Below are 23,239 nucleotides of genomic sequence, written 5' to 3' on the forward strand. Positions count from 1 at the left end.
GATTGTTTGAAACTATTTTCCAAGGGCACTGCCGCTAAGCGCCGCCCATCGCAATCCCACTATGGAGACCTGCAGCGCCAGCGAGACTAGACACATAGTGATGCGGGTTAATGGGGAAGAAGGGGTAATGGAATGAATGGAATCAAACAAAGGTCCTCACAAGTATAGTAAGACAAATGTGTGGGTGAGGGGGTGCACAAGTGTGTTTGTGAATGGATCAGATGTGGCACACACAACCATCCATAAGAACAGCAGCCATGTTTCATTCAGGCATCTTGTTTGATTACGGCCATGCCAAAAAAGCTCAACTTCCCCTGAGTGTAAATGCGGCGGTTATTTTACCAGGCTCTCTCTCTCCCCAGCCCAACAACAAAACCCCACGGGGAGGGCAGCAAGTCGCCCCTCTCTTTGCCACCCACTCATCCACCCCCACTCCACGCTGATAACAACACAAAGACAAACACCGTCATGCAACATGTGGCCAACTAAAAGCCCTGCGCCAAAATAAAACCCACCATTCAAAACACAGGCCTCCGTCCCTTTTAGAGCTAGTCTTTTTGATGACTTTGTTGTGTCTGTGGCCGGCACACTACTAATATAATGTCTGTGTACTGTAATTCACCAGCTAATCATGCCCAACCTTCGCCTTGCTAATGGGAAGACAGGATATTGGGACTGAGCCATCATAAGCTGAGTCCCACATGATGTTCCAGTCAATGTTATTATTGTTAACGAAAACTAACAAAATAATATGGGTGTGGGGGGAAAAAACTGAGATAAAATGAACCAGAGGTGAGTTGCCATATTTTTAGACGAGGGGGGTTTTCTCAGAGCCGCAGCTCTGTCTGCTATTGGTCCGTGATCACGAGCTGCACGATCACTGGACAGGCAACCTGTCAATCATGCCCAAAAGATAGTCTTTCTTATCTTCTATTTTACTTTGAACGGTTGAGTTAGGCCTATATAAAAATCCATCCCCTGTACAGTTGGCATGTTGAGAGGTGAAATTAGCTACAGTATAGAGATTTTTTGAAGCCAGGCTTCAAAAAACATGTTTATTTCTGCTGTAAAGTTGGGCATTTTAACATCGGGGGTGAATAGGGAATGACTCCCTTTTGGAACCAGCCTCAAGTGGCCATTCAAGGAACTGCAGTTTTTGGTTCTTCCGCATTGGCCTCAATGCGACCAACTGAACCCCCCCCCCCCCCCCCCCCTCGAAAAAACTTCTCTCATACACGCTCGCACTAAATAGCATGCATTATAATGGCAAAGAGGTCTGAGCCATTACGAAATGCCTTCTGCCAACCATTAAAAATGTATCATATTGTCGATTTAATGTACCAAAAAAGGCACTAAAAGCTTTCACGAAAAAGTTAAGTTTGTTTTTCTCCCTTATGTTTTCTCCCTTTATTTTTAAGATGTATTTGATCATATTCCCATTGGAAATAAACCTAGCCACAACTTCAGCATCAGGTCCCAGAGACAGTACATTAGGGCCATGTATCCTTATGATAAAGTCTGCATGGCAGCCTCACCCCCAACCCACCCCTCACCTGACAGCCAGAACAAATGTAGCCGTGGCCAACATCTCCTCTAATACATCTGATTCCCCCAGTATTGTGCCCCCTAAGTGATGGAGAGCACCGGGAGGCTGGCTGACGCTAACAATGTTAACAGTGAAAAGAATGCAGTCTATACGACTCTAACTCCCACTGCCGCTCCCCTTCACCGGGGGAAGAGAAGGAAGAACCCATTAGGGTTTTCCTCTCGCAAGTCAAGTGAGATCTAGCACTGAGCCGTTTAGGTTGTTTACAGGCTGCTGCTTACCCAATAAAGGAGGCCTCTTCCTCCTCCCTGCTCCTGCAGCAGCCCCAGCTTTTATTGCACAATGCAGTGCTCGCTTGTTTAGTCACCCTGTTGCTTTCATTCCTCTTCCTGCCTGCTTATACACTTCCTCCCCTTCTGTCCAAAAGCTGCTGCTGGCTGAGGAAATGCAAAGAGCACCACAATCTCCCACTCAATCAGAAATTGCTGTTACTTTGCTGAAATGGTGTCATGAAATTGTGAGAAAGTAGCTCATTATCTCTGCCAACAAAGTTGGAAGGAGGTTATATTTCCACCCATGTCCATCTGTATCTTAATAAGAAATTTCAAATAGTTAAGGATAGATTTAGATTACTGAATCTGGTGCACAAATAGCCCTTGCCCCAAGGATCGGTTTATAATATTTTTGTAATGATCCAGATCTGGGATTTCCACCATTAGACAATTTAACATTTTTAGCCATAACTTGTATGCTTAATCTTTCTCTGGACTCGCTGCTGTTTCAGAGACACTTTTGTATTTCCCTCTTAGTTTCAATTCATCACTTCCTGTGTGCAGAGAAGATCTCCCCCTGGAAATTACACCAGAATTTAATTTGGACACACAGGATGAATCTGCGGTGTCTCAGTTAGCGGGACTCACTTCTCTGTTGTGGCCTGCAGGGGCGTAGTGGAGGACAAACCCAAGTAAACTCAGCTTACCCACCTCTTTGAAGTGAGACAGATAGTTTACTCACCTAAACAAGGTGAAACAAGGTGGTTAAATTACTCACCTTGGATAGTTTACCCACCTCCGTATTTACCACCACACCCCTGTGTTGCCCCACTTCTTGGCTGGTAAGACAGGTGTATATTTACATTAAACATCAATGTGTTCTGAAAACATTGGATGATTGTCCTAATACTTTTGACGCTAAGTCACAGTTTCCCAAGCTCATTATTGGAGGGGGGCGGGTCCGGGCCATGGCCCTTTGCTGCATGTTCTCCCCTCTCTAGAACCTGCTTGGTTGATCATATCTCTGCTGTTACTGTATTCTCAATCTCACCATTGTACCTCATCTTACTGGGAAGCTGTTAATTTCCCTGTCTCATTTGTAAGGATCCTGCCTTTGTGGGATGAGCAGCACAGCTGATTATGCGGGTGGATCTGGAGTCAAAAGTGTGTGTGTGTGTGTGTGTGTGTGTGTGTGTGTGTGTGTGTGTGTGTGTGTGTGTGTGTGTGTGTGTGTGTGTGTGTGTGTGTGTGTGTGTGTGTGTGTGTGTGTGTGTGTGTGTGCGTGCGTGCGTGCGTGCGTGCGTGCGTGCGTGTCTGTGTGCGCCCGCGCGTGCGTACGTACGTGCGTGTCCAGCCATGTGACCATGACCAACAGAGTGACTTATAGAGCTGCTGGCCACAGCTAAAAGAGAGAAGGAGAAAAAGTGAAAAACAATTATTTTTCAAAAAACAACCTTTCATCTTGATTTGTGGGATTTCATGGTAGCCTATACTTGTTACCCCTTTGTCGGTTAATTTGAAAACGTAGCTGAGTTTCCAGTTAATTCGAAGTACGCAAATAAAGCTTGGTTAAGGTTAGGCAACTAAAACAACCTGGTTGGGCGTCCGGGTAGTGTAGCAGTAGATTCCCTGCCTACCAACATGAGGGGTCGCAGGCACCCACGTGTTACCTCCGGCTTGGTCGGGCGTCCATACAGGTGCTATTGGCTGTGTCTGCGGGTGGGAAGCCGGATACCTGGTCGCTGCACTAGCGCCTCTGGTTCAGTCGGGGCGCCTGGTCGGGGCGGATGGGAACTCGTGGGAATAGTGTGATCCTCCAACGTGCTACGTCCTGCCGGTGAAGCTCCCCGCTGTCAGGTGAAAAGAAGCGGAGGAAGCATGCTGCTAGTCTACAGCTCTCCCCAGGTCGGCAGAGAGTGGAGCAGCGACTGAGGCAGCAGGGGGAAAATTGGTACAATTGGGGAGAAAAAAGGGGAACAATCAGAAAAAAAAACAAGCTGGGTAAGGTTAGGGTTATGGTTTGCATTAAGCTTTCATAACAAACATTTGAAATTACTCAGAGTTGAATTGTAGACTTTGGAAACGCTCCATCCACCCCGACCATACCCTTACTTGCCACCGCACTATTTTAATAGGACACTTTATGCCGTGTATGAAGTTGAGAAACACATATCTAGAAATGTTGATATGCGACTTATTTTGATTCAACGTATCTGTGTTTGCAGAAACGTAAACTGACATTTTATTCAGGCAACCAGGCTGCTTTGATACATTCTTACCAGCAAGCCACGCCAGTCTCACCAGTCCCTTTAATTTTTTTTCCACTGCTAAGTTTTTAATGAGCTATTGACACTGATGATCCCAAACATCTGCTGGACCCTCACAGTTCATGACGGGATAAAACCAATTAGGCAGCACCGCCGCCGAGCTGGAGTTTGTGGGCTCCCTAAGCACGTGTGAAACTCATCAGCCCAAGCTGTGTCTGCCAGCTGACTTCCCCACGGATGGTGTCTCGCCGCCTCCATCGGCACATTGGTCTGTGCAGCCTTTTGTATTGTCAAGGTTGTCTTTAAAAGAACGCAATTGTTGATAGAAGCCCTTGATTTGCTTCAGGCAGAATTCTGAGGGGCTACACGGACCTCGCTGCCTCCTATTTGAATTACTTGATCCGCTTCTTTTAATTATTTATTAAATATTAATTATTTTAGTTATTTTCTTAACCAACAACTGTGAACGGATTCGTGCATTAACTATTCACAATTTCTGCCCTCGGGGAAGACAATTATTATACACAATAAACAACCTGTACCCCAAGGGAAGATATTGCAGAGAGCTGAATAACTCTTATTAGCCCTTTAATTCAAATCCTTTATTCAGTTGAAGCATTTTCAATTTACATTGATAACTACAAATTTCACAGAATACCATTGCATGAAACATTCGGACTGTTGTATATTCAGGAATACATTTACTATACATGTGCCTTGTTGTTACAGAAAAACCAGGGGGCAGTATGTCAAGAAGCCCTGCGGGTAGGGTGACCAGATCCCAACTAGCCAAATGTGGGACAAAGAGTATGTTTGTGTGGGACAATGTGGGACGCGTTACCAATGCATCAATGTAGTCTAAAATGTTGATATAAATGTCTCTAACTTAAAAAAAATAAACGTTTCTATTCTGCCCTTAGCTCATAACATCTCTATACTTTGCCCTCAGGTTGATTCAGTAGCACATAATATAGACTATGCAAATAACAACTTAACAAATGTATTTTATTTAAATGCAACTTTACGTTCCATAAACACAGTAAGCATGAAGCTTAAGTTTCACAGTGCTTCTACACACGACACACCTGACCTGACTAAACTGTGTAGCCTACAATAAAACAGAACAGTCAAGGCTTAGAACTGTTCTTTCAAGTAGTACTTAAAGTGCTTTCAAAAGGGTTTGTCCTGCCTGTACTTTCTCAAACAACAGACAGCTGTTAGCTTACTGCCACAGTCTTCTGACCTGTATGAGTGGCAGTGTTGCACAGTGTGGTAAACGGTAGTTATTTCAGCTGCTGTTACCTTATCTGTGTTGGAATCCTGTTTGGGTTTCAGTATGAACGTATCCATAGACTGGAAAGCCTCCTTTTGAGCAACACGTTTCTTGTGAGTCTCGCATTGTTTGTGTCGTTTCACATCGTATTCACCTCCATGTGCAACTGAAAAATCACTTCGGCAAACGTCGCAAAACACTCTCTGAGAATCGCCTTGCACTGGTTTCACCCATGGGTAAATAGTGGTCCAGTCCTTATTGTAGCTGCATCTCCTTTTCTTGGCTGTAGTCGCAGTTTCTTCCCTTTCTCTTTCCATGTTTCATATTCCGCGCGCAGCATCAAATCGACTCGCTGTTCTTTTCCGTGTTGTGGTGGTGTGTGGGCGTACCCTAACCGGTTGCCTGCATTATTTTGATTTGATCCCAGGACCTCGTGTACCCGCTCCAGTTTGATTGACATGTGACATCAGACATAGCCCGCCCCGTCATGACAGCTTTCTCTCCCTGCTTTCTCCACAGACCACACACAGCCTTCATAAGCCAGACTTTAGAAACGCGCATTTGAAAACTGGAGCCAGACGATCAAAATGCGGGACAACGTCTCAATTTGCGGGACGCTTGAAAAATCTTGAAAATGCTGTGCAGTCCCGCACAATGCGGGACATCTGGTCACCCTACCTGCGGGGAAAAACACTTGAATTTTAGGGGTCAAGTTTAAGAATTTTAAGACAATTAGAGATATTTTAGATCATATCAGTCTGGCTACCCACGTTCTGCTGCTTGTTCAATGATCCATGTGTATAGAACCAACCACTTTTCAAAAACAATAATATAAAGTGCTTTGGGGGAAAATAATACCGGTAGCTTACATGCTGGAAGATATCATTATCATTACAACAGAAAGCAAAAGAAAACAACAGAATTTAAAAGTGTCACAAACCGGGTGTAGTGAGTGACAAAGAGGGAGTCCACACATGAGTTCAAATGTCAAAAAGTAATTTATTTAAATGTAAATATCCCAAAATGAACCCCAAACAACCCAAACAAAAGTATCAGTATGGATCAATGGTAGGCATCAGTCATGTCTGCAGTGTATAGAGACAGTCGGCATGTGTGGGAACGCCCACACATGCGAGTGGGGTAAAACCGCCGATATATCTCATGGGCTGACTCACCAAAAGATGGTGCTGTGGCTCTAAACTACAGGTTTGGGGGTTCTAGAGCAGAACACAAGACGTCTGCTCAGATGTGCATTTATTGCGGTGGTTAAATCCCTGATCGCGTCTGCCTGGGCTGGGCTATCAGCTAAATTCTAACTTGAATTTTATAGAATGGATAGAACGGGGGGATTTACCCCACCCTGACCACCCTGACCCAGCCAGGCTGAGCCAGCTAACCCAGCGTCTATAGACCAAATCAGCGGGATGTTTACATTTACTTCCGGGTACCCCTGAGGTCCACACATTATAATGGCGGTGGACGGCACAAACTGACGTGTTGAAGACAAAAACAGACAAAGAAGACAAAAATGGTTCGTCCGTGTTGTGTTGTTGTTTAATATCATTCATAACAACACTTTCACTAACGTTAGTGGAGACCAGACTAGCTAATTTACCTGTTGGACCAGACCAGAGTAGACTTGACGCTAAATTAAATTAACGTGGCGTCAGTAGCTCTGTTTGTAACGTTAACGTAACCTCGCGTCACCAGGCTCTTCTACGTTAACGAGTCTGCTAAACAGCGAGTTTGACAGACAAACAAACGTTATTAGCTAGCTAACACTACATAAAACAAACACAGAAGAAAGGCTAGATACGTCGGACAAGCATGTTTACCAACCGTTTAACCATTTAAATTGAAAGTAGTCGGCCGAAAACAACGAGAGGGTTTGACAGCATTTATTTGACAACACGCACATTTAAACCTGCCGCCTTCCCCAAGTGGTACCCGGAAGTAAATTTGTTTACATGGTGACGTCACGGTGATTTGGTCTATTGTGGGCATTCCTAGAGTCTGTATGGGCGTTCCCAGACATGCCGACTGTCTCTATGGATGAGTGAAGTGTGGTGATTGTGTGAGTGGATGTATAAATGCAAAGGAAAGTGTAGCAGGCACCCTGAGACCTGGGAGCAGCAGCTCAGAGGAGGAGAAGAGAGAGAATGAAAGTCAGGTTAGCAGAGTACTAAGTAGCCTGCCTCTCTATTAGCTCCCAGGTGAGGAAAGTTGGGCTAACGAGCTGCCCCACTCTGCCAAGCACCTCTCATGACTGAGAGTGTCAGCCACAGACAGGCAGAGGGGGAGGGCCGTCACAAAAGCAAGAATAATAAAAACAATATAACAAGTGTTGTAAAATCATCTCTATTAGACAAATGGAAGGGAGTTTTGTTAAGTGACTTAAAAGAGCATACTAATGTGGATAGCCTAATCACCTACTACTGAGTAAGTCATTCAACGCTTTGGTGCCCTGATGGCAGGAAAGGCTTTACTTTTTGTTTTTTTACTTGTTTTTATTTTTTAGGTCCATATGCAATGAAACAGCCTTAGGTCTATATTACTGATGTATGAATATTGAGTAACATACAAGCACTTTTTTAGTCACCACACACTGCCAGGTCCGCCACATGCATGATGAACACACATAGTGAAATACACATGCTCGGATTAACCCCTCTGATCCCAAACTAAAATTCACATATAACTGGCTGAGCCTATTTACACATAAACACACGGAAGAAACAATAGTGAACAATAAACAGACAGTCCACAACCAAAACACATCCTGCCACAAGTCTAAATCAACATCATCATATTCATTCTTATGACAAGTCAGCACCATGGTCAACACACAGAGCCGCACGCGCCCACACACTGAGACAAGCGCAGCTGCACAGTGAAATGTAAACTAACCAACACACAATAGCCTGACTGACCGTAATAATATGTAGTTTCTGTAGGTTCTGCAGCACTCACTTGAACAGTGGTCAGTCCAGTTGGACTCAGTGTGGCTTGGAGGAGGAGGAGGAGGAGGAGGAGGAAGGCATGTACCCACAGCTTGGCTCATGGACTAGCAACAGTTACTTGATTGAACTTGATTGAAGAAGCTTGTCAGGCAAGTCGGGGTTAACGTTAGTGGTCAAGATTGTCAGAATCCAGGTGGTCGTCATGTTTAGCTTAATTTTTGTGTGTAATCAGGCTACTCTAATGACCCGCCGTTTAGGCTACTATATATATATATATATATATATATATATATTTTTTTTTTTACAAAGTCCTGCGATGCACGGCACGCATTCATTTGACGTCCTTGGCGTTGATAAACAATGCAGGTGATAAGGTTGATGTCAATTCGCATCACAGCTGTCAGTGGGTGAGAGTGAGACCGATGACCAATATTGTTTCGTTTGTTTCGTTTGAAGTACAGGATTTTATTCATGAAAATATTATATCGGATTCCAAAAGTTACCAAGGCCATGGCAACCCCTGGCCTGGGTGATTGTGATGATTATACACTATACTCTTATTACTGCTACGCATGCTCATTTCTAGCGGGCCTCACGCGCTCGCCTGCTCTTGAGCAATTGTGAGCCGCGCTACAGGCATCCGTTCCTGCATCCTGGCTTGATGATACCGCTCTGCCTCTGCTCTCTAGCGGGCTGGACACGAGTGAGAGGACTGTGTACTACTATTCTATTGGGTGTGGTCACTTTATATCCATGTCCTCTTATTAAAACATTCTACATAACCCCATAATACACAACACAATGCGAATATGGATCAAAACATTTTAAACTCGGAACAATTTCTTTCTTGTTGCCAATATCAGCAAATCTGTCTTCTCCGCCATCCAGTTTAGATGAGGTGATAAACGAACTGGGGGATAGGTCCTATAGGGAATTTGTGTACTGTAGATGGGACATTTGCTTATTTCCGTCAGCTTCAACAGAGATACGATTTGCCAAATAATCATTTTTTCAGATTCCTTCAAATCAGAGATTATGTAAGAGCACATCTTCCTTAGTTTGAGAATGCAGTACCAGATAGGTTGGATGAATGCTTAAAAGGATTTACGAGGTCAGTTCATATAATATCCCATTTATACGATACTTCACAAGATGTAGGCTAAGCTTAGCTGTCCAACCACAACCACCATAAAAGCAGAGTGGGGAAAAAGAATCAGGTACTCCAATAGAAGATGACATATGGGATGAGAGTCTAGGTTATGTTCACATTTGTTCCATGAATGCACATCATTGCTTAATAAAGTTTAAAATCGTACACAGACTGCATTATTCATGAGGAAAGATTACATAGAATATTTCCAGAGGTCTCCCCTTTGTGTGAAAAATGTGACACAGGGTAAGGTCATTTACTCCACGGCTACGCTCTTTGTCACAAAAGACAAGGTTACTGGATTGATATCTTCACATTTTTTGTCAAAGATATTGAAAGTTCAGTTAGAACCAGACCCAATTTTAATAATTCTTCTGGGGATATCTGAAAATGTACAGAAACAAAAAAATGGCACGATGACACCTCCTGGCGTGGACTTATCGCTGAAAAAATAATCATATTTTGAAAGAAGAAAGAAGACCCAAGATTGAAACTATGGCTCCCAGATCACTGATGGACACACTTCACCTTGAGAGAATCCGATTTATCATTAGGCCAAGTTAAAAGATTTTGAGACAATTTGGCAACTTTTGTTCTCTCATCTCGCAGAAGGAACCAAATCTCATCTGCAGTCTGGGAATGGGTTGGACAAACCAAGAGATAAATCATGATTTGATCAGGCTTTTACAAAACGTCAATGGAAAAATGTATGTAGAAATTCACTTGCTAGCTCCCATGGGAAACCCAGAAAAGGGCATGACTTACAGTAGGCACTATACTATACCTGCACCAGCACCACCTTTCCTCACCCTCTCATACCACCTTGTTCCATTAAACCCGTAGACTGGCCTTTCTCCTAATCAGCCCGACCAAATTACTCATTTTTGTGCACCTTTTAATACCTCCTGCAGCTTTTTCAGTCGGCCAATCAGAGCGGCACGGGAGGCCTCTAACCAGCGAGCGCTGCCCGCAGTTTCATATCAATGCGGCTCCACCACTTCCACAGGGGGAATGTCACTTTTGATATCCCCCGTGGTCACTGTCAGCGAGGGGAGTCCACATGGCTAATGAAGTAAAAAGAGAAAGGCTGTAGGAGGGTAAATGTGCTGCAGGCCTGTGTACAAACTTGTCAACCTTGAGACTTAAAAAAAATAAAATAGGGAGAACTTTCTTTCCTGCATTCTGGTGACTATGTAGACCTGAATGGGATATTGTTAAGATTTTTGCATCTAATTATTAATTTGATTTGAATTGATCTTTTTATGGAAATTTGTAAAATCTGCTAATAGCAATGTACATGTATTGCATATTACTTTAATATCTAATCATCAAAGATGCTGCAGTAAAACAAGTTGAAAATGATCACAGAGGTGCTAGTAGCCTACCTGGGGACATGTTGAACAGGATCATGGTGGAGTTTGCTGCGGACAGTTTGATTTGATCATTTTATGGAAGTTTAAGACATAGCCCAGATCTACAGTAAGAAATGCCATGAGGTCCTAAAACTCCAAATACACATATAGAAAGTTTGCACCTCTGTCTCTGTAGAACTAAATGTGATGTTGGTCTGATTTTAGCGTCTTAATGATTAAAAATGCTGTAGTGAAGGAACAAGAAAGTAATGACCGATGTATGTATTTCATTTCCAAAAGAAAAACGTGAACAACATACCAAACACACAAACTGGCATGGTGGTAATGTACAGCCCATGATTGCATGATAGTCCACAGCTGAGTTTGGAGGTGTGTCACATGATCACATAAACAACTCAGTCACTCAGGGTACCCTCAACTGTCAAAACAACATCCACACACATTCATCCACATTCAAAATCCTCAATATTACCAATAAGTAAAAACATCTTACTAGTGGCATCTACATATACATAGCTATAAGACATAGCCCAGATCTACAGTAAGAGGTCCTAAAACTCCAAAAACACATATACAAAGTACTACTTTGTACAGTATATCTGTATTTGGATTTGAAAGTACACACCAAAAACACATTATATGGGAGGACATGTCCACCAAAGAAAGAAAAAGAAAACAGAGGACCCAAAACAAAACAAGAGGCCAAAGAAGTCAATCTCTACATACAGTATGTGAAATAGTTCCATGGAGAAAAGTCTTTTTAATATTCAACACGCAGGTCAACTGTAAAAATCAATTCAGGGATATAACAGTAGATTAGATTTGTATCACAGGACATTTCACAGGAAGACCCTGAGATCCATAGAGGTTGGAAGTGGGGGTGCGGCGCCCCGCCCCCCGCCAGCACAATTTGCTACAACATGAAGAATATTATTAGTGATTGTCAGAAATTAGCCCATCTCAAATCAAATCAGAAATGAATCGTGGAAAATTAACATGGATTTCTACTTACATTCCAGGCGCAGCACACAAGCAATTACAGTGAAAATTGTGCCACCAGTGCATTTACTAAAGTAGCGCAGGCAGGCAAATGAGCGGGGAGATCATGTATTATAATTGCGAATGCGCAAATATATAACGGCCAAACAATTGCCTATTTGCGGCAACAGGATGTTCAAAAGAAGTGCAAATGTTGCTGGCAGAGAAACGGAAAACAGCTGCAGAGAAGAGATGTTTTACTCGCGTGCAAAAAGTCACTCTGGAACGACAATAAGATACAACAAATAAGATGAAGGTGATCCAACATGGTGACCATAAATAGACGCAAAGAGGAGCAGCAGGAGAGCCGTGCGGTGCCAGTGTGGGAGAGATGGAGCTCGTGAAGCACATACCCCTCTCTGACCCAAGGCAAATTTCGCCCATGTGTTTACAGTATGTGTATGAGCCCGCTGTCATGCTTGTGGGGTTGGATCGGTGTGGTGGTGGGGGGGGGGGGGGGGGGGGGGGTGGTAGTGCACCCCTGATTTCCAGCACCCCCTCCCAGGAAATAGTTCCAACGTCCCTGCTGAGCTCTAGGTCCTAGTATTTCAACAAAGGAAAATAATAATAATACTAATAATCAAGACCCTTATTTTAAGCAATCTTCGTGGCCAATCGAGTATAGATCGAGATGCACTTGAAGTTCCTTTCGGCACCCACACACATCACCGTGCAAAGCAATGTAGATGCTCAATCGATTTTTAAGTGGAGATCTCCGAAGTGAAAATGGCATGACCGTAGGTGAGCTCTCTTCATATGCATGCCATGGAAACAATACATTTGGTCTAGACCAGGGGTGGGCAATTCTTTTTCATGGGGGGCCACATGAGAAACCCAGATTGTTGCCGGGGGCCGAACAAATATTGTCATGCCTTAACCCAGGGATGGGCAACTTTGATGATAGAGAGGGCCACAAAAAATGTCCTCGCTACCAGAGGGCCAGGTTTTGCTGAGGGCTGGGGGCCGAACGGCGCCGGTGTGAAAGATTTGGGGCATTTGAAGGCAGGTTTAGAGGAATAACTCATTTTAAATTAACAGTTGTGATGTCATTATTCAGTCTTAACCAGCAATATTTGATCCTTTTCTCACTCACTCCTATGCCACCACCTGCTCTCCCTGCAGGGCTTGAAATTAACTTTTTTGACCACCTGCCAATATGGCTGCTAGATTTTAAAGTTACCAGCCAATTAGAATTTCCTCTAGCCAAAATGTTTTTCTTGAAATAAACCAGAATATGAGTGGGTTCATTTAAGCACAAGTATCAGTAAGTGCCCCGGGATTCTCAAAGCCTGTGTTGAGGGTCACACGAACAAAAATGCACTCTTGAAACCAAATAAATCCAAAACCAACGAGTTAATTATTTAAATTTCTACTTCAATATAGAATAGTCATTTCTTACACAAGATTATTTTTAGCCTTTTAGTCATGAAGATTATTGAAAGATATTCCATATTCCAGACTGAAATGTTATAACAGAAGTGGAATATTGGCCAGAATGACATGAACATTTGGACACTTATTCAGCGGGTATCTTGCATGTTGCGTTCAGGTGCACTGTAATTTTTTTTTCTCCCCCCAATTCCAGCGCGGGCCACACAGGGGGCCGCCAGTTTCCCTGGTCTGGTCTAGACTCTAGCATGTATTGTTGTGTGGGTGGAAACAGTAGAACAGTAGGGTTTATAAACGCTGCACACTGTACATTGCCAGAAAGTTTGTAATAAGGAAAAGGAAAAAGAGTGTGAAAATGTGTCATAAATCGGTAGAAATATGGGAGAAATGTGACCCTGGGAGGAAACCGGGAGATGACAATGAAAATCGTGAGTCTCCTGGGAAAATCAGGAGGGTTGGCAAGTATGCCTGTGTACCCAACCCAATCCCCCCCCCCCCCCCCCCCCCCCCCGTCCCCCCCGCAAGCTCTCATGGTGTTGTTATTTTAAGTTTGTTTATCTGCTCCTCCTCTCCTCCACTGTCATTCACTCCTTGCTTTCTTCTTTTTTTTTTACTTTTGTTTGAACATGTGGTGGGGTTTCTTCTTCACTCTTAATATCCACCTCTCCTCCTCCTTCGAGATATTAAATATGCGCAGACACGTTTTGTTTGTCAAGGCGGCTGACAATGACAGCATAAGTACGACACCTGTACGTGCTACTCATTACACATTTAATCACTTTTAACAACCATGCGCTTGCTAGCATAGTCAATATTACATGTCCCAGTTTGCAACCCGCAAGTAGATGTATACACAAGCGAATGAAATGGATTCTTTGAGGAACAAGCTCTTTGATCAACGTAATCGGCCTGCGACAACAAGATTGGTGGCAGTTTCACCTTTGCGCGTATACAGTATTTAGCACGCTGTCATCCGGCTTATTTGTCAGAAAAGTCTTCAGGTTCTCATACACCTGGAGATGCACATAAGGCATCAGCTGGCAGTCATATATCACACAGCCAGAGATAGCAAAAGTACAAAAAAAATGACTAATGGAGAAGTACAGATACGTAAAAAAAAAAAAAAAAAAAAGTAAAAGTAGAAGTACTGATTCAACTTATTTCTTTATTTCTTCAAGTAAAAGTAAAAAAGTACAGGCTGTGAAATGTACTCAAAAGTATAAAAGTAAAAAAGTAGCCCTCTGAAGGACATTTCTACTGCTGTCTCTCTGCAAAGCGAACTGAACCTCACATCATATTATACTACGAAGACTTAAAAGAAGATTCCCTCTAAACATATTTTAAGATGTATAAAAAAAAACTCTACTTGGATTAATAATGTGTCTCTGATATGGTTTTTCCTCAAAAATAAGTTCAATTATCATTAAAATCCTTACAATGACATACTCATTCTCTCTCCTTACATTACATCATTGATTTGATCTGAGAGAGAGAGAGAGAGAGAGAGAGAGAGAGAGAGAGAGAGAGAGAGAGAGAGAGAGAGAGAGAGAGAGAGTGGTTGAGTTAGATAGACCATGCATGAAGAGAGGAAGCGGTAGTAGCATGAAAGCTGGAGAGCACGAGACGAGAGAGTCAGACAAACCTTACATTGTATTTGTCTGTCATGCATTAAAACTAAAGTAACAAGCCTGTTTTAAAAATGTAAGGGGTAGAAAGTACAGATATGTGTGAAAATGTAGGGGATAAAAAAAAGTTAAAAAAAATCAGAAAAATAAATATTCAGTAAAGTACTGATACCTGAAAATTCTACTCACGTACAGTAAGTATGTTATTACTAATGTATTTGTACTTCGTTACTTCTCATGTCTGCTAGAGACACACATTAAGTATCCGTTGTGGGTCATATATCACACAGCGATACCATCACAGCCGCCTCTTCCCTCCATCGTAGCCCTTCCGTTATCTTCATGGCTTTTATACTCATTTGTTTTTGCCCTGTCTGTGTGTGTGTGTGTCGTGTATGTCTTCTCACCCAGATGCTCCCACCACTACCCCTATACCCACCACAGCCACCACCACCACTACCACCATCACCACCACTACCATCTCCTACCCTGAAGCCACGCAAGGTACAGTATCGCCCCGCTACTTGTGTGTGTGTGTGTGTGTGTGTGTGTGTGTGTGTGCTAGGGATGCACGATATCGTATTTTTTCTTTTTTCTTTTTGCCGATATCCGATATGCCGGTATTTTCCAACTCTTTTGTCCATTTGCCGATACCGATATATGCATGCATTTCACCCCCACCTAATTTCAGAGAACATCAAGGCTCTCCTGTAGTGGAATTCACACATTATTATGCCTACTCTTATTGTGATCGCCCACTGGCAGATGCAGACATAAATACAATGCTTTTCAAAATGTACACATTCACTGGGCAAAATAAGGATTACTTCAACTTAGGTTATATAAAACAGGCCATATTTGTATTGATAGTAGTATATTTTTCATTTCCCCCCCAAACAGTAAGATTCAACCTACTTAAACTGGCTGGGATGATATCGCCTGTCATATTGGCAGAAATGTTCGCTTCGGGCCGATGCTGATATTACATTTTATATCATCGTGCATCCCTAGTGTGTCTGCGTTCCTTTATTCCAGCCTTGAATAGCCACATACCCCGCCATCTTCATGTAACATTGCCCCCCCCCCATGTCACATTTGCATGCTTGTCACGTATGCGCAGGTTCACCTTATTGATTCCACCGTTTTCAAAACCCCGACAAATGCCTATGGGTATATTGTTGAAAGTTGTTCAAAACATATAAGCACATTCGCACGTTAGCTTAATAAGCAACGCTAAGCCCCCGTTCACACAGGACGCCGAAGCAATGCTCAACCGAAGCTGTACCTACGCTGCACCCACAAGTTTCATTTAGGCGTCCTTGTTAACAGGCGAAGCCGTTCACACCACCCGCGCGCGTGTCACGCTGACGCCGTGCCGAAGCCACGTTCACGCCGAAGCGATTTTTCAGGATTGACGCCGAATTTCCAAGCGTGAAGCCGCGCCGCCGTAGGCATGAAGTCAATGGGAGTTGTGGGCGGCTTCAAGGCGCGAGAGTAGACGCTGAGAGGAAAAGACAAGGCGTCTTGTGTGAACGGTAAGGCGTACTGTGAGTGGTACGTTGTGCCTGCTTCAAGCTTCAGCTCTGCTTACGTTCGGCGTCCTGTGTGAACAAGGGCTAACTTCCATCTGCATCCCATCATGTTGATCATTTGTTTTCATCAGTTTTGGTAAATGGCGATGGTGCGTCGCCTTGCTGCCACAGGGAATTGTGGGACGACATTATTGGCTATCCCTTTGTAAAGGATGGTCCAGTCAGTATATCCTGTGCTAAATGAGTCTGGAAGCATTGAAGCTCCTCTCCTTAGCATTTAGAGATTTCAAACAGCTCTTATCATGGCTGCCACTGATACTTCTGGGTCATTTCACTCAGTTAGGAACCTTCCTGACGAAAAAAGATCATTCAAATGCAACTGGTCTGTTTCCAGAATGACTGATAATGATGCTCATATTTTCATATACATACAAAGAAAAAAAAACGTTTTCTTCTCGTATCGTATTCCCATTGGCCTCCCCATTTCTCATTCAGACAACTGCAGCTTCCCCTGCCCCCCCCCCCCCCACACACACACACACACACACCAGAAATATATTCATGACAAATCTTAAATAGCAATGTGACAAAGCTCTGTGACTTCAACTTTATTAACATGGAGGAATAATTTAGGTCAGACGTTGACGTGCCAAGGCTGTATGAGATGAAGCATCGCTAATGCATTCACTCTGATAATACCACTAGTCTGATTATTATTGTTTTGTAACGCTCACCCATTGCAATATTGACATAAGATTTTTATTGTATTTTAAACACGTCATTATAGATCATACTCAGGGGGAGTGGGGGGGGTGTAAACAATGACAGAGCGTGACTTATTGTACAAGTGTCTCCAAATTAGGGATAAAAAAAAAAAACACACATTTTTATCTCACTCTTTCAGAAGCAGGACTTGGGGCTTTTGAGAGACTAAATCTCCAAAGGGATGGGGATGGCAGATAGAAAAACATCACTTTGCGCCTCAAGTCTAAGAATTAGCACGAGGTGGAAATGCAATCAAAGGCTGTCTGATAATCGACTGCTCAATTGGAATAAATCTCTGGAGCCGGGAGAAATCACAGGCATTGTGCTTGATTAAAGAGAATAGCTAACTATATGCAGGCTGATTGATGGCTCAGTCTGGAGCCTGCAAAGGCCCCTTCTGATTACACCTATTCTGATTCATTTAGCCTGAGATCTCTTGTGATTTGCAAAATGGTGACGCTAATTTCTAAAGCTCTGCCCGAGAACAACAGGGTTGGTGTGTAAGTAAATAATATTTCTAATGTGCTGGTTAGCTCTTCTTGCGGACAATACAGTGTTGTTGAACAAGCGACGGCTTACCAGATATTTCCAATACATGATCGCTGTTACCGTAACGTAAATTCACTGATTACAATGTTCTATTTCGCCACCGGCACTTTGGTAAACGGCCAGCGTCTCTGTGATCGCGTTTGGCTGGCTGGAAAAAGCGGTTCAGGTTACCGGGCGCTTTTCTGAAAAGTTGAACATTTCTCAACTTTTGAAAGTGCTCCACTGATGAAAATTAAAAAAATCCGGCTGCAGCGTTTTTGTGTGCCTTACCGCCACTTTGCATGTATGAAAAGGGTGCTGGCAGGTGGGGAATAAAAACACTATTATGTGAACAGCCCCTTAGCACACAGATGAGATTTTGTCTGATCTGAGAATATTTTTCATGTTAGATACACTATGATTTGTCCAAAATTCCATGACTATCTGTATTGTAGGTAGAGGTAACAAACTATGATTAAAATAGTCATTCTTAACATTCCCTAACTGCTTGTAAATTGAAGTATGAAACGTAACTTCATCAATTTGCTGACCCCCTGGAATGCCCTCGATGACCCCTGGTGGTGACCTCATGTTGAGAACCGCTGGTCTAGATGGAATAAGATGGGGGGCAGGGGATCACATGACAAAAACAGATGACTAAAATGACTGAGAATTCACATGGGACCTCTCTGTCGTCCCAATTTGGGACTCCCAAAAGTACAGTATGGAACTATTACTTGACACATTACAGACCCAGCAGGTTTGAATTAGAATAACTGTTAATCTCTGCAATTATTGCCAATGCCTCGACGTCAACAGATAATAGTAGTCCCACGAGAACGGAGCTTAAACTCCGATGCACCTGATCAAGCAAAATGGCACCTTTTTGCAGTGCCCTGATACTGTAGGTTGAAACAGCCCACTTACAGTCTCTGGCTTTAAAACTGAGCCTGCTGGAGCCTCTGAAAGTAAATGTTCAAAATTTCCCAAATATCGCGATATTTCTGAAAATCGGTCCAATCCAGCTACTCCTAATATACTCCTAACATACTCCTATATGTGATGTTTTTTTTCTTTGTATGTATAAACGGTTTCCTGTAAAAATTATTTTTTTAAATATTTTTTGGCAATTCTCTGGCGGACCACCGGTGGGAACCAATGGTCTAGAGCAGGGGTCCCCAACCACACAACGCATTTGGTACCGGGCCGCAAGCCAGTTTTTTTTTTATAAACATAGGCTATAATATTATAGGCTGTGTGTGGTAGTTGAAACATAGTTTCAAGTTGACGTTTATTTATGTTTGTAGTTGAAACAAAAACATAAATACTGTAGGCTACATACAGTACAACACAAAAGGCTGTTATTTACCCTTTGTCGCCACCTGGTGAGTAAATATATATCTAACTAAAACCATTCAAATTGACAACCTGTCCGCAACTTTTTTTTCCTTGTATCTACCGGTCCTTGGCACAAAAAAGGTTGGGAACCCCTGGTCTAGAGCACCTGGGCCTAGATGAGATAGCCAGATATGCTCTACGGTCTAAGGCAGGAGGGAAGGTTGGGCCGCAACCATGTTCTAGCGAACATGCCGTGACAAGGCAAGCGACAATAGATGAGTTAGGTTCATACCTACAAACAAGCAGGTGGGTTCTCTGAACCCGCAAACCCCCGAGAGAGTCTGGGCCTTTCAACCCCGTAAGGAACTCTCTAACACTGTGGATAATAAACGTTTCATATTTTGATACAGTCTGTGGATAATTAACGTTGTACATTCTCCAAATAAAACAAAGCAGCAGGCCACCATCACCTTTAATTGATGAAAGGCCATTAGCAGGGCTGACAACCAATTCATTTAACCCCCGCTACAGACAAGACGACAACACAGGAAAGGGAAGAGAGAGAATGTGAAACAAATATCAAATGCTCTTGTCAGGCGCTTAAACTGCATAAACACCATCTGGTTAAGTGATTTAAGAATTTAACAGATTTAGATACGCCCCCCACCCCATCGCACATTACTCCCATCGCCTCGCCACTAACACATGCACATGCTATGCCAGAGAGGCATTTTCCTTCCCTTTGCCCAGTTTGAGTCCTTGTCATTTCAGAATCAGAGCCAACCGGCTATAGCTGATTCAATTAAGGTCAGCAATGACAGCAGCCATGTGACACGCGGTCCTAAGAGAGCATCTATGGGAATTTGTTGTGTTCAGTGTCATGTGAACACAGAACCACGGCCCAACACATTGTCTTAGAATCATAGAAAATAACATTATGAGGGATTTCCTGAGTGGTGATTTGCAGTCATATTTGAAAGTAAAATCCACCTGAAAACAGCTATTGGTGAGACACCTTGCATTCATGGCTCCTTTTTGTAGTTTGTTGGTTTATTATTCCGAATTTTTGGGTCAAATAAGAGTTCAGGACTTGTAATACTTACAGTAGCTTAATCTATGTTGAGGTGGCATACTGTATCCGATAAGACAAATTCCAGTTACTTTGGTTAAACTGGTAAATAAATAAATAATAAAATAATCAGATATTTTAAGCGTAATCATCTGTACATCTGTGAGCGGCGTTTTAAGTTTGTAATGATCCTAATTGTTGCTACAGTATGGCTTACTATAAAAATGTGGTGGACACTGTCCAATATAATTATGCTCTGATATGAGTGGAGGTTACTGATATCGATAAGGTAAAAGTCAGATAGCACAGTGGACAGCCCGATGCATTTCGGGCCAATATAATTATGATGGATATCTGTGCATGTTGAGCCGGACTGCATGCCGGTCGGTCACCAAAAGGCTTTTGGGAAGAAGCGTGGCGATTAGTCAGAGAGCTGATGTGCCCCCGTCGTTGTCTGCTGATGTCAGCTGCTGATGTCAGCAAGGACACCGACAACGCCTCGGTTGACCTGTGAGGTTGGAGATGGAGGATGAGGGGGAGGAGAGCGCTGGAAATGGACAGGCAATAGCTCACCAGGAGACGCTCTGTATGTCCCCACACAGCTGCCACCCACGGTATAATGGGGGTTAGCAGGCCACGCTGCCTTTCTGATGACTGAGACAGATGCTTTATTGTGCATTTTGATGCCGATGAACACCAATGCATTTCTGTCGACAGGCCAGCTCCCACATCTCGCCCTGGGCTGTCCCTGTGGGGCTTTATAGGCCAGGCATTTTTAAAAGATAATTTTGAAGGTCTCAAACAGAGGGAGCTGCACTGTTCGACGATAAAATGTCACATCAAGTGAAAAGCAAAACCTCCCCGGTGGTGTGATTTCCTTCTTTTACTTGTTTTCCAAACAGTCCTTGAACCCTTTTTTTTTATCACTTTGCTTACAAGCTTGCCAGACGTGACCCTGACCAATCACATCCAATAGAGAAAGAGTTTGCAAAAGAGAAGAAGCCTGTGTAGGAATAGCAGCAAGCTAAGCTGCAGCAATCACCCCCACATACTTTTTTTTTTAAATGTCAAAATCAATTGGGAAGAGCATGCTGAAGTCGCAGCAGTGTTTTTACTGAGTTGCACCTCACCCCATTATGCTGTGCAATTGCCAAGTGAATCAGCGGCCTGTGGCATTACTTAGTACAGACTACAAAGCCGCTCAACTAAAAAGGCCTGGTGGAGCACTAGCTCTCAGGGGCCTCCATCATGCCAAGACCGACTTGATCTGCTCTCACCTTCTGAGATGGCTTCCTGTTCCACCAGCCTCTGGTGGCCTGTCATGGAAGGGCAGACCCTAGGTGAGGTATTTGGCATACTGCTCCCTGGAGAGTGAAGTGTTCCATCAGTGCCAGTGGCTCCTGTGTTACATCACTGGCTTGCCTGGGGAGGCTAAGCAGGTCTGTGGGGGACCATGCATCTGGTTTTGGAAGTGGTAGGAGGTAGGATGTGCTCTTCCCTCTGGTCTCATGACTAATATCTACAATGCCCAAGGTCAGAGACAGGGACTATGAGTGAGCAACCGTCTTTCGGATGAGATGTTAAACCAAGGTCCTGACTCTCTGTGGTCATTAAAGATCCCATCTGCACTTATCGCAAGAGGGGTGTAACCCCGGTGCCCTGGCTAAATTCCCACACAGGCCTTCCTTCAATCATATCCACCTCATCCCTCGTTACTTAATTAGCACATTCAGTCCTCAACTCTCCACCATGATAGCTGATGTGTGGTGAGCGTTCTGGTGCAAACTGACTGCCGTGCATCACCCAGGTGGGTGCGAGTCGTGCGACACATGGGTGGTGGATGAGTTGAGCGCAATCAATGCAATCAATTATTAATTATTATTTATCATCTCTGAAGCAGCTGTCTAAGAGTCGACAGCTTACCACCCGCCTGCTCGGGTCTCTGTGAAGAGACAAGGCCGAGGAAATGCAAAGCTTACGTCCACGTTAGAATACGTCAATCGTCCTGAAAGAAAGATTCTCTGACAACAGTCGACCACGTGTTTCAGAAGTGGCTTATGCTGTTTTAGATTGATTTCAGAGCATTTATTGTGTTAATGGGTTTCTCTGGACACGTTTGATGCAGCGCTGCTTTGCTCAACACTTAGCCACATTTCCTGATGGGCCACATTTGTGACACTTCCTGTCGGTAGGGACCGCAACTCGAGTGTTTCCGTTTTCCACTAGGGGGATCTAAAGTCTATTTCTATTTCTTTTTTTACAATACTACACCATAGCTTATTTGAACTATCCATTCCATATAAAATGAAGACATTTTGGGGTCATTACATACGTTAATCTGGTTAAATAAAACTCGAGTTGTTTTAGTGCTTGAAGCAAGGAGAACAACACTCTTGTATTTGCATACAGAGTTTCGATTGGCTATTCGGCTTTTGTTTACATTCCTGACACAACATGGAGGACGCGCAGAATTCCCAAGGAATGCCAACTGTAACGTTAGTGTTATCCGTGAGATGATCTTGTTGGATTAAGTAAGATTCTTTAAACTTTATCTGCGAGTGCGGTCCAGGCAACTTCATCTGACAACATCGTGCAGAACACAAACAACGTTATGGGAGTTACTGATGTGTGCAGTGCAGTGAAGCACTTTGTGGCTTTTACTCCTTGGTGAGTTTGTATAATCATGAGCCCTAACGTTACATTTTGTTTCTGTTTTAGGGTTTTAACGTGTGTACTAGTCGAAGAGTAACAAAGAATATTGAAGAAAGAAGCGACTTTTAGAACAGCGCTGCTGCCATTTTGGCCCGAAAATAGCCTCTTTGGCGTGGTGTCATCGCCATGGGTGTCTCCAAAATGGCGGGTCTCTTGTGAGCGATTGTCCCTCGCCGACACTTCTTATCAATAAGTAGAGGTATGGAGAAGAGCATAAAGAAATGTGTGGTACTAAATACAAATGTCAATAAACATACATGGGAATTGAGAGAGAGAGGGGGGAGTGGGGAGGGGAACGCAGGGGTATGATGGTATGTATTTATGTATGAATGGTATAACAATATGTATGACACAAGAAAATAATAGTAATGATGTATCAGATGCTCTGTATACCATGCTGAA

At 43.3% G+C, this 23,239-nt stretch overlaps 1 protein-coding gene across 1 annotated transcript in view; it reads left to right on the plus strand.

The window, feature by feature from the left end:
- The window catches only part of cadm1a (cell adhesion molecule 1a), a gene marked incomplete at both ends in the record, with an annotated part of 848,087 nt that overhangs the window by 726,987 nt on the left and 97,861 nt on the right, over positions 1-23,239 (plus strand). The window contains one exon of the mRNA XM_083642420.1: positions 15,305-15,397. Within this exon, the coding sequence (XP_083498546.1) occupies positions 15,305-15,397 (93 nt within the window). The remainder of the gene's footprint in view (positions 1-15,304; positions 15,398-23,239) is intronic.

This window comes from Poromitra crassiceps, assembly GCF_964638095.1.
Source record: "Poromitra crassiceps genome assembly, chromosome: 1".
Lineage (NCBI taxonomy): Eukaryota > Metazoa > Chordata > Actinopteri > Beryciformes > Melamphaidae > Poromitra > Poromitra crassiceps.